This window comes from Colletotrichum destructivum, chromosome 2 (assembly GCF_034447905.1).
Source record: "Colletotrichum destructivum chromosome 2, complete sequence".
Lineage (NCBI taxonomy): Eukaryota > Fungi > Ascomycota > Sordariomycetes > Glomerellales > Glomerellaceae > Colletotrichum > Colletotrichum destructivum.
In genome coordinates this window covers 4,925,642-4,937,806 of record NC_085897.1, presented here as the reverse complement: position 1 = coordinate 4,937,806, position 12,165 = coordinate 4,925,642, and the positions used below count along the sequence as shown (strand labels likewise).

Sequence of the window (12,165 nt, the reverse complement as noted above, 5' to 3'; positions counted from 1 at the left end):
TCGGCGCCGAGCATTTTGTGAAGAGACTGCGGCAATTTCAGGGTCGGAAACGTCCAACGACCACCCCTGGCAACGGCAGGTGTATGGACTCCTCGAGTAGGGGCCCTGCGAGCTATACATATTCTCGAATCGAGTTTGATTTCTCAAGTGAGTCTACAATCTTTGCTATGATGAACATGGGGTCGTTTATATGTTCTATAGAGTCCGAGGTCTCAATCAGACTTCCGCCTCGGCCTTGTGCATTTCAACGGCTCAGGACTTCGACGAAGGCTTCAGAGAGAACCATTGGTTCCTACACAAAGGGTTCTGCGACAGGATTAGCAGACATAGATGCCAACTCTCAGCCACCATTGGACCATCGAAATACCGCTACCGGGAGCCTTTGCACTTTTATGGATCCGGGAGTTATCGTGCTTATTCGGCGTCCATAGACTGCAAAACAGGGTCGGCGGCAGCCGGCGCCGCCGAAAGAAACGACACGGCGATTTACACGCGTATGAGAGCCTCTTCGAGGAGATGGAGTGTACGGGCAACCCCGCAGCTACGTATTACTACGCCCTGTTTTCCGATGTTGAGGCCATACATGAGAATCATCGACAAAGACCATGCGCTGCCGCAGGTCAGCATGAAAACCGTCGTGAGTCCCAGACGGCGCATGGATGGACTGTCCCGCCCTCATGTTCCCGGACATTGGAGTGACATGCTATGGGACGTCGATGGTTGGGAGAGCGTTTTGAGCGCATACGCACAGAATCCGATATCGGATTTTTTGCAAGGACGACCTGGGTATTGGGTTTTGGAGAGAGCTGGCTTGGCCGATCTTTGGGGAGAAATCACTGAGGGTACCAAGACATCGGGGTGAAGAACATGTTCTTCGACGTGTCTAGCTTGTGACAGAGCTCATTATCAGAAATGGGCGTGCGTATTACTTGCTAAGAACACTAGAGCTACGTCCCCACCGGTTCCAAAGAGCAAGTCGTTGTTGTAGAAGACGACATCCGGAACCTGATATGAGATCGTGGTTCCATTCGAGACTGTTGAAACAGTCATTTGACTCCGCTTTCTGGTCTGACGGGGTCGTACAAACTCTTCACGATATCAAACTGCCTGGGCGACTTGGTAGAAGCACCGACTATCAGCACCGGTCTCAGGAGCTCGAAGAAATTCTCTAATTCTAGGATACCTGGTCTATAACCAAGATTTCTTGCAAAGGCTCCAATGCTATTCACAAGTAGCGCGGAGGTTTTCGGGTCCTATGAGTCGTCAATAACCATTGGCATCGGCCCTAATTGGGAAGGCAATATGAGGTCAATGGATGGGATCTATGATGCTTTGAGCCTCAGTATAACCGAGAACGACTACGAAGGCCAGATCCAGTCCCTGGGAAAGGAGCCAGACACGTGTATCCCGTTTTTCGAGTTGTTGCTGCAGCCCTTGCGTAGACTAGGTTAGGCCAATTCAAGGCCGAGCCGAGTCCAGTGGGTCGAATCTGACAGTGAACCATGCCTCGCCCCAAGATCCATGCCTGATGGGTCTTGTGCCAAATCAAGATGCACCAGCATGTATTTTAGAATCCAATCCAAACATGGTCTTTAGAGAGGACCTCCATGAATCACATTCCCACTTTTCGTTGAAAGAGAATTAGATGAGCTTGGATCACTGAGCTCTTACCACACTCGTCAAGTTCTTGATGGGAAAGATTTCACACACTCTCGCCCAGACACAAATACCACCAGCAGCTACGTGACCTCTCTGAGGAAAGCGTAGAACGTACTGATGATGCATCAACTGTGGGCCCAAAAACGAGAATATTCCCCCTATAGCTATTCTTCTCAGGAAATACAATGGGCAATAAAGAAGATGAGACAGAGAGAGGGAGAAACCCAGCCCTGATAACAAACTCTACCTCGTCGAAATCTTAGGCAACAGCATAAGCGCATCGGATTCGATTCCATTGCCAAGTAGACTACTTTAGGTTTTGAAGCTTGGCCGCTTCAACATGTGAGCTAGTGATCCTACAGAACTGCAGAACCCTCAGCTGCGACCCCGGTCAAATCCCTATGGGTTGGAACCTGGACCCCGGACCCCAGCATCCGGGGCAAAGGTTCGGAACGGTCTAGCCGCCCCCCCCCTGCTGACTCTTTTGACGGTTCGCTCCATCTTGTGACTGATCATCGAGTTTGTTCACGCCTTGACTTGGTTTTGAGTGTAGAGTTTGTATGTAGACTTGCTTGAATTCATGGTTAAATTACACTCACCGATTAGAGTAGATGGACTTACATGCTCAGAACAGCTTTAGATCCAGCTGTTGAAGGATTCAATCCCAGTATAAGCCGATGGGTTTGACATCTTACGATGGGCAGCGTTGCCTGTCTGCCAAATGACACTAACAGCATCCCGTTTACTTAGCTCCATTGTCTCTCCACTGGCCCCAGCCTATTGCAATCTGATCCTAATCAACCGTAAAACCGAAACTTCACCGCGCTCCGCGGCCCGGCCGCACCAAAAGGGAAGGCAAATGTGGGAAGGCCTAGGTGCTGCACCAGCCAAGACGCTTCCTGGAGTCTAATCGCAGAAAGGTTAAAGACGTCAAAGTTGGCTGGCGCCCTAGCCGAGGAGCGGGTTTGCGTTACATCGTGGGTCTGGACCGAATCCTTCACTCTGGGTTTCTTTCTTCTCCTGGTGACAACAAGCCTCGCGATGCCCGGTGAAGAGGTAACGGTAGAAGATGACCCGGTCACAAGCATCCTGAACTGGATCCCTCGGGAGGGAGTCCCACGCTCAGTCCGAATCGGCCAATAATATTGTCGTCCGCCTCGGTCTTCGCTGGTTCTCAGAACGAGTGTATGCGCAGCTACTGAAAGAAGCTCTTCCACAAAGCTTGTATCGTCGGCAAGCCCAACCATCATAGTCACTGGAAGTAGGCCTGGCGTAGGGTATAAAAGAGAACCTTTCGCTCTTCCTGAAGCGATCGGGTCTTGGGACGCAATCGCCAACCTCCTCTCGCCCTTTCTCAGCAGTTGTCAGACTCAGATTAGAATCTAAACACCCGCCATCATGAAGTTCACAACAATCATCGCGCCCCTCCTGGCGCTTGTGCCCGTCTGCACGGCCAACTTCGACATCTACATGAACAATGCTTGGACCGTCCAGGGCGGATCGACAGGCTGGACCATTTTCGAGGCCGATCCTCCCTGTGGTCAGGTCAACAATGCCATCATCTACGGCAACTACGGCGACGTGAGCGGATCATATATCGGTGTCCGCTGCGTTGGGGACTGCTTCCCTTCTAACAGGCCCGACGGGATCCAAGTCCTGGAAATGCACTTCAACAACAACCCCCTTTACCACTGGAGTAAGTTCATTGTCCCCCAGAGGGTGCGCAAGACGAGACAAGACGAAAAAGGAAGGCTGACAGTTTCTTTTTCTATTAGCGATCTACAAGGACCGCGGTTACAAGATGTACGGCCTGGATGGCAAGGTTTATGGCGAATGCATCCTGTTCCCCGGCCACAACTACCGCTGCGACGCTTTCGGCATCACCGAGGGTTACCGAAAGTTCAGATGCCTGACGCAGTTCACTGCCCGCCAGATCACCGGCAGGAACTAGATTTTGGCGTCAAAGATAAGTGACTCTGAGGTGTTGCGTTGAAGACCCTCCCAGCCTAGGACAGGTGGGAGGCGTTGGCGCCGGCAGAGCGTTGTCGAATCTCTGCGAGCTTGGCCAGTGTGAGAGTACGGCTCGGCTGCAAGGTCCTCAAAAACGCAGAGGTTAAAATATGTGTTTTCTTTTTTAGATAACTGGGTTATTAGAGGGCACAGAAAATGTTTTTTAGAAACAGCAAACCGTTTGTTCTCTCGATTCTCATGAATATCAAAAGCCATTTCGCGGCGTGACTTTATCTTTGGCTTCGACTTGAAGAGACTGCTTAGCAGAGTTTCATTTATTGAATGTTTCGTTCAAGCCCATATCTCGAACATCCAAGAGGCGATAAGTGACTTTAGTTAGTTAAAGGGTAGGCTCCAAGCGAAAACATTCTGTCTAGAGTCAGCTAAAGCAGGAGGGCCGGAAAAGTCTAAGACGCCGAATGTGGAACATACATGAAACGATGCTGCAGTTGGTACCAGGCAGACGTAGATAAAAGTGTCATTAAACTGCCAATTCCTTTTTCTACTGAATAATACATAGCTGCTCACTTGATTCAATGTCGGCCCAGTCGAAAATCCTACCACCGTAGCAACAGTACCGGCGAGAACTCGACGCTAGGTTATGCAACGACGATGGAAACCATGCCTAGTGGAACTCGTGAAGGATGCGAACCGATCGTTTCGTGTCAAACTTATTCTTTCCGACTAATAGCCCACAATATAATACAGCGGTAGATTAACATCACCGAGGGAACAAATTTCTGGTTCTGTTTAGCTTCCTACACATTTCCTGCTACAGATTCTGTTAGACTTGAAAGAAGGTCAGAAGTTCTTTTGTGAGGGCAGTGACCTTCCCGGGAAAGTTTGTAGCATCGTAATATACCCTCCAGGCCTGTGGCATCAACTTCTGATTCACTCCCAAATTAATGCTCCCGCCTTTGCTCTCAATGGTGCAATGGGTCTGGTGAAGCCCAAGCCTAGAGAATCACTAGCCCGATTTTGTTCTCCCGAAACTGCTTACTGATGAACCAGCTGGAGCTGTCGTGGGTGTTAAAGTCAATATGAGAATGTTGAGTCGGTTTTTCCTGATGGGAAATGCCCGAGAGTGCTTTTCTATGGAACAATTCAGAAGGCAGATAAACGGCTTTTATCAACATGTCTGAATCAGCTGTTGTCTCTGATGGCCGGAATGCCCCGGCGTCAACAAGAAACTCTCAGTGGTTACAGATTCGGAAGCCAAGTCGGTGGCTTGCACGAAACCGGCTGCGGCATTAGGACGCAACGAATCATGTAGTGCGAAGAGCAATACATACGCTTGAGTCTGCAAGGATTACCAGGCCACGTGGCATATGCGGAATACCAATTCCAGCGTGAGGTGCAGGAGCTGAGCTTGCCTCTCCCCATCTGGTAAAGGCACAAAGTGAACAGACAAGGTCATTCAAGTGGGAGCCAAGTACAAAACGAACAGGGAGAGACCCGGATGTCGGTCTTGCTTCGTTACCTCCACACCAGCTGCTCGGGATTGGTGTCTCTTGATTCTATCAAAGTATTTGTTGCAAAGGAAGGGCATCATGTCTCCCGTTGTGGAAAATTCGGTCTGCCTCGACATAGCGATTGACCACCGCATCAGGCGACTGTTCAAACCCGTCTCTCAGCCCCACACAGAGCCGTCCAAACACGTTTCCCGAATAGAAGCGGAAGGCCGGTCGCTGAAGCTACCTATCGCCGAGATTGAGGTCACGGCAAAGCTGGCGGGTCCGCCAGTCATGGGCGGTATCGCCGTCTTGCTTCAGCAGCCGCGGCACAACCACCCATTCGAACAAGGCCTCGATGCCGTTATCGCCGATTGCGAGACCCTCCGCGCCCTCGACGACATATTCTCAGTGGTTTCCTGCGGGACCGTAGACATCAGCGAGAATATTGCCGTTATTGACCTCGTGCCGTACGTTACAAAAAGCTTGGCTGATGTCGACGACACGAGGCTGAAGAATGCTTTCCATACGTCGGTCGAGACCATCTTGGACAAGAGACCTGATGTGTTGCTTTGCGCGGGCAGATTAGATATGTCCCACAGTAGGGCAAGGAAGGTCAAGGGGTCGGCCTACATGCTTGAGCACATTGCTATAGGAAACAAGTTTGGACTCGATCCCAAGCATCCAGAAATAGCCAGAATCAGACCCGAAGGGCAAAAGCAAAAGCATGAGCTTGTCAAAGTCCGAAAGGTAAACGGCTTCCATCCGAGCCACGCGGTGAACTATCATTCGCATTTCAGTCCTCTGAGGCAGCTGCAAATCCTCATTGGTGCCGAAGTCTGTGGTGTATACCGGAACGACTGGGCAGAAGAGCAATGGATGAAGGACATCAGGAAACATTGCTCGAGGTACAGGTCAGAAAGAGGTAAGAATCTGTGTATATCGAATTACGACTCTTCTAGCCTTCCCCATCGCCTGCTAATCTGGGGCCTTAGCGACGCTGTCCACCAAGTCTCGAACCCGAGAAAGTCCGGGTCCAAATAAGGCCAGGGGCAAAATGTATACGCCAGAATACCAAGAGCTCTATTCTGAAGCGCTCTCGGAAATCAAAAGCCTCGCCGATCCTCTCATCTCATCCGAAGAGACCTACGGTACGCTGCTCGCGAGCGGTCTCGGCGAAAAATGCAACGACGCCAGCCTTGCCCTGCGCCAGATGCTCCGCCTCAAGAGCAGAGGCTGGCAAGGCTTCTCCATAGCCAAGAAAAACGAAGCAGCCCTCGAAAAAGCAGCGGCCGACACCTACCGCTTCGCCGTTGAGACCAAGCGCCTCCTTCCGAGTCCTACCCAAGCTTCCCAAGACTTTGACGATGTGAATTCGCTCGAGGAAATATTCCGAAAGAACCTGGACCGTATCTCTGAATGCATCACGACGGTACGGCCCCGGGTGTACGCCCTTGACTTGGGCGGCGCGGCAGACGCCTTTCTGCAGTTGGCGGTTGACATAGAGACAATGCTGCTGGAGCTTCTGGAGCAGCAGGAAGAGGACCTTATAATAGAAGGTCTGCTTCAAGAGTTGACCAGCAAGATAGACAAAATGAGCCTGGCCCAAGTGATTAAGGCCGTGCCACAGTCTCAGGAGGTTAGCAGCCCGTAGCCATTCTATCTCAGTTATCGTCGTCTTGCTGCACGGCTTTCAGAGGGTTCTGGTATGTCTCCTTGAAGCAGGCACCTTCAGGTAGCTTGTTTCTTCGAGTTGACAGTTTGCATTTGGTGATGCTCGTCTGCTGCTTGTGCCTTTCGTTGAGGCTGCTATAATTTTTGGGGCCTTGTGTCAGGATGTTGATGTAATGACTTGCATGTTACCAGCGTTTTGCCCAGGTAACCATGGTCTCCATAGTGGTTCGGTAACAGGCGGTTCTGCCTGTACTACCATGTCCCAAGTAGATTCTTTTTCGAGGACCTGGTTTCAAGTAAGAATATGCTTCGAATGGTGGCTCGGCTCTCCCGGTTCATCATGCAGACATGATAGCTCAGGCTGCCGGGCTCTCATCGAGTCTGATATGCACAAGTCCAAGGCGCTCAAAGGACGGGTCCATCTCATCCTCGTCTCCAAGACAGATGAAGGCGATCCCGGAAAACCTCTCCAGGATTTGACGGCATTCTATGACACGCAGACACATCAGCATCATAGCGACTTCGGGTTGGTATCAGCCAAACCACTCACTGTTGATGTGTGCACACCGGTCGGGTTGGTCAAATGATCGCTTTGCGACGAGCGGTCCGAGGTTCTGCAGGCCCAACACCGCGGACGACAATTCTGCATGATGTGTAACAAAGTCCAATTCGTAAAGAGGATGGCGATCGGAAGTGATGTGATCCAGAATGTCTACAAAGATGAATGCGCGCTGGGCACTTTCTGCCACGGCTTTGCGTGATGGGACTGTTAGTCCGAGTTGGTGAAGAGATACGTAAGACTCAAGGAGATAAGTAAAATCATTACCATTTAGAACATGCTCAAATTCAATTTCTTTCCCACGCAAGACAACTAGAAGCCGCTTCGATGGAGAAGTGTCAAGGCTTTGGTTTGTCGAGTCCACCCCAGGGCTGAACTTGCGAATCGCGCCTAGCATTTTGTCTGCGGCCAAGACGTGATTGCCATTGAGGGCTGAACTGTTCCATTTGACGGGTCTCAAGAGGTCGCAGAAGATGCTTTCTCTTACCAAATCAGGCATGGTTCTGATGAGTACTCGGCCTGAGCATATCAAGTAGCTGTTGACGGTCAACTCATCGGTAACCTCCACACACAAGGAAGGTGTTGGGGCTCTGCGACTTGACTTATGAGTCAAATGCTGATGAAGAAGAACTCTTCCGCTGATCTGGACCCCAATTAGCTTGTCAGTAACGACAGCCATCATGCCGCGTGGAATTCTATGACATACCTTTCGATCCCATGGACGCCAGCGATCTGACACACAAAATGTCTCTTCATCGCTAAAGTATCGCAAAGATGGGCCGTGGTAGTCCCAAACGTACGATGAAGCTGACTTGTGGCAAAGCTCCGCGTAGGTTCTTCCTCGTGCTGTCAGTCTTTTGACCAATTCATCCCTCTCAGTCGATGGCAAAGAGTTGAGAGGCACGATCGAGAGAACTTGAACGTCGATGGGCTTTTCGCCATCGTAATCTTCAATAGGCACACAACAGGAGCTCGCGGCTAGTTTGGAAACTTTCGAGTTCCAAGTCAACTCTAGAGCCGTGATTTCGAAACCCACACCATCTGGAACACGGACAAAGGAGCATTCCTGGGTTATCCAGCACTGTTCGTAGGCCAGACTCCCCATCCCGGTTCGGTTCCTGGTGTATATCAGATCCCCCGCCACAAAGAGCTTGGGCAGATCACTGAAGGACACTCTCCCGGTTTTCAGAATGTTTTCCTGTTCTTCGACAGCATTATTGAGCGAGTGTGGTCTGTCGAGGCCGCGACTCGGTACCAACATGGTGAATACCCAGTCCATAAGGTATTCAATGTCCTTTTTGATGTCATTGCCTAGTTCGGTTCTGCTCAGAGCCAGCTTGAGCTGTGGGAAAACGAGCAACAAAGGCACTAATGATGACTTGGACCCAAGGAAAAAAGACTTCTCATTTGGCGAAGGATTCATCAGCGGAAGAAAGCCCGCCTGGACGCGTATTTCATCGATCAGTGTCCGCAGTTCCTGAGTCGTGACAAAGTCATCGCGGCTGTCTTCCATTTGCCCGTCGGAAAGAAACCTCAAAGTGTACGGAAAGGCCGGCCGGATACCCCGCCCAGGGTCTCGGGGTGATTTTCCATGGCTTGAAGAACTGGGCGCGTCCGAATGATAGTCGTACTGCGCATGCCTTTCGTCGCTAGCGGCTTCGGATGCTAGGTTTCTTGGAGGACGTGAACGCTGATCGGTTGACGGCTTTGTCCGTGAGTTGATAACAGATTGAAAAGCTTTGAAGTGCTCGAACGATGCCATTTTTTTGTGCTTTCCGAGTATTACAAGCGATTTTGGTCGATTACAGTCTTCGAGATAGGGTGAGGAAATGAAGAGGCAGATGCAGGCAGATATGTATGTGACTTGTTTCTGCGGCGGAAGAAACCTGCAGATACGAGGTCACCAATCATAAACAGATGATTAGCCGCCGAGGCGGCTGGCAACCTAGAAAAATGACAGATGAACATGGCTGAGAAAATCCCTCAAAAGAACGAAGAACTGGGAATATCGCCGAGGAGACTTGTCCAGTTGCGAATCATCCGCAAAATCATAACATAAACATACATACGTTTACATCCTTGCGGTCAGCTCTTGAAAAGATGCCTGGGCCTACAAAGCAACAAAAACGTCATGTCGATTTCGGTTCTCCTGAATCCAACGGCGCCCACGACTCAGAGAGCAAGGCACAGCCCAACACGCATCCCAGAAGCCGGAATCTCACTGTTGCTCGAATTATGCGATTCTGTCTTCCTCGTCCAACCGGCCCGCCCTCGAGCACTACGTACAAGCTACCACCGTTTGGTAATCTGGCGATTTATATCAAGGACCGTAACCCCAAGTTGCAAAAGGAGCTTTGGAGACTTGAAGTCGGGAGATTCATCCGAATTGTCAACGGCACAGAGGATATGCTGGTTCCCATGTTGAAGCCCGAGAGCACAGAACGTATCCATTCTTCGCCCACTCGACAGAGTTACGAACAACTGCAAGCGCTAGCAGATCGCATTCTTTCGGCCTTGCACGTGTGCGTCATCGATGACAGCGTTTTGCTCGAACGGCCTTCGGACAATACCAGTCCCTCGAAAAGGTTCAGCGAAAGCTATTGGGCTCTTCGCCAGGCTTGGGGCGAGGAAGACGATTTGCCCGGTCGCGGTAAAACTCAATTGAATTACCCATCAGTGGATCCAGACCGCACAGCAGAGAAGAAGGAAAACGCAATAGGGGACCGCGATCGCCATTTCAGTGAGCTTGAGCTTGAGCAGTGTTGCTATCTTGTGGATCAGATCACGGCAACACTAGCTTTTTTAGCGGCAAGGGGCCGGGACAACGATTACTGGCTTGTTGTTGTTCTAGCTTGTCTAGCAAAGCTCTCAACCAAGATAAAGGTCTTGGTCAAGGAACTATCAAGAAACGTCCAAACCTGCTTTGATGAGTTGCATCGGACGGGTGATTGGTTCTTCAACGACTTTCAGCGACAACAGGGCCCCCAAGACTTCCAGGACGACGATGCCCAACAGCCGCTAAGTGACAACAGTCCTACGCACACTCGCTATTGCAGAGAGGTCAAGGTGGTTTCTTCGTGGCTAACGGACTGCTTTACACGAATTCTGAGAGACTTGGGCGCTCAAAGATCCAGGTCGGCAAGAAGCGGCTCCATAAACGTTTGTACCATCGTCTACCCAGCCGGCGTAGCTGGTACCCGCACTTTGCTCTGTCAAGCCCGGAATGGGCAGATATCCGGTTCCCCTGGACAAATAATGGTTGCGTTCGCATCGAACTCTCTTACAATTATCGATAAACTGAGCAGTATCCTATCGTCTAGAGCCTATGTGCCACCGCCTGAACACCAGACAACTGACCAGGGAACGGGGGATCGGTCTCAAAGCACGTCCAAAAGCTCAGGTGAACCGGAGACGGTCTTGGTGGTCGAGTTGGAGCGTCACAATGAGGATGTCGATGGGGAACAACGTTTCAATCACGTACGGCGGCGTTTGACCATACGAGCACTGGCTGATTTTGTCGCTATCGCGACGTGTCTCTCCCTCTGTCATCCCGAGGTCGGAGGAGGTTTTCAACGCAGCCTGCAAACAATCAGCGCCCTTTCGGCTTTCGAGGAACCAGACGACAATGAATTTGCCGCTACTAAAAGCGTTTCCACCAAGTCAAATGTGCCCACGGGGCACACGCCCTCCACGAAAGCAGGAACCGATTTCTATGCCTTTGTAAATCTTTGGTCCGGTATTGCGGAATTCGGTCTGCAAACGAACACTTCCTCGTCAATCTCTAGCTCGGTAATCGCGGCAATAAGGCACAACGTGCTCGACAGACATCTTCCGGCTTCGAATCATCCAGGGATGGGAAAATCGGCACCTAAGAATTCGCAAGAGGTTATAACAGCCCTCAACGAGGCCCAAGCAAAACGGGAACGTCTGAAAGACCTTACCGGAAACTGGAAGATTCAAGAATCATCCATAGTCATCGAATGCCCTGATTTCGTTGTCAGGGTGTCGTTGTTCAGCGCAGCCCTTGTTATTGGCGGGCTGGCTTGTGGCTTCCTCGTGGGCGAGAGGATAACAGGCGTCGACCCCTTCAACCTCAGTATGTTCTCCTGGATCATTGCTGGCTTTGTAATTCTCATAGCCAAGAGCGTCAGAGTTTCCGACTGGACCTGGCGAGACTTTCTGTTTCGACAAGTGACGTGTCGGACAGTCAGGGAAGTGGCCGACGTCGTTTCGGGCCTCGACGAGCAGGACATACTCTGCTTCTTACTCTCGTCAGAGATTCGGAGCACATTGAGAACACGCGGTCCCTTTCGAGGCGTGTTTTGCAATCCTCCAGAGAGCGGCGGCTTTTCGATCGACGTTAAGCCCAACCTCCAGACCCTTTTGGCGGCGGGGGTCATTCCCATCATGGTTCAAACCCTCGAAGGCCCCGCGTTGCGTTTCCTTAGGCTGGTCCCAGGCCATAACGGCCCCTTGTCGGTGGAACCGTCTGGCCAGTGTACTGACCTTGTTTGTACAGATCCTCCTGAAGATTCAGTAAACGCGAGTCTTCCAGAGGAGGGCCAGATAGGCGAGGCAATTGTGTTTCACGAAGAGGTTAGTTGGATGAAAGTTTTGGGTGTTTACAATGTGACTGGGGTCTCATTCCGATAACATAGAAGCCAAACTGTGTATGTATACTTTTTTTTTTTTTTTTTTGGTTTCATCTTTGCTGTCTACCGATATTTCTGGTGTGGGCACGAGTCCTACAATCTGACAAGTGTATCTTAGACATGCATGTAGTAGAGTGTTTCTGTCCTAGTAGCCAACTTC

The 12,165-nt window shown here is 50.8% G+C and overlaps 4 protein-coding genes across 4 annotated transcripts; 3 read left to right on the top strand and 1 right to left on the bottom strand.

Moving 5' to 3' along the window:
- Window positions 1-3,057: 3,057 nt before the first annotated feature.
- Window positions 3,058-3,610, top strand: CDEST_03704 (uncharacterized protein; the record flags this gene model as incomplete). The annotated part of the gene is made up of 2 exons (XM_062919863.1): window positions 3,058-3,355; window positions 3,435-3,610. 2 exons carry the CDS (start codon window positions 3,058-3,060, stop codon window positions 3,608-3,610), a joined length of 474 nt encoding a protein of 157 aa, XP_062775914.1.
- A 1,546-nt stretch (window positions 3,611-5,156) lies between these two features.
- On the top strand, window positions 5,157-7,010 carry CDEST_03703 (uncharacterized protein). Its single transcript, XM_062919862.1, has 2 exons — window positions 5,157-6,045; window positions 6,116-7,010. The coding sequence occupies exons 1-2, from the start codon at window positions 5,220-5,222 to the stop codon at window positions 6,772-6,774; spliced, it is 1,485 nt and encodes a 494-aa protein (XP_062775913.1). The 5' UTR covers window positions 5,157-5,219; the 3' UTR covers window positions 6,775-7,010.
- A 140-nt stretch (window positions 7,011-7,150) lies between these two features.
- CDEST_03702 (uncharacterized protein) lies at window positions 7,151-9,115 on the bottom strand (the record flags this gene model as incomplete). Its single annotated transcript, XM_062919861.1, has 2 exons — window positions 7,151-7,281; window positions 7,345-9,115. 2 exons carry the CDS (start codon window positions 9,113-9,115, stop codon window positions 7,151-7,153), a joined length of 1,902 nt encoding a protein of 633 aa, XP_062775912.1.
- Window positions 9,116-9,453: 338 nt separating this feature from the next.
- Window positions 9,454-12,006, top strand: CDEST_03701 (uncharacterized protein; the record flags this gene model as incomplete). Its single annotated transcript, XM_062919860.1, has 1 exon — window positions 9,454-12,006. One exon carries the CDS (start codon window positions 9,454-9,456, stop codon window positions 12,004-12,006), a length of 2,553 nt encoding a protein of 850 aa, XP_062775911.1.
- Between the last annotated feature and the right edge of the window lie 159 nt (window positions 12,007-12,165).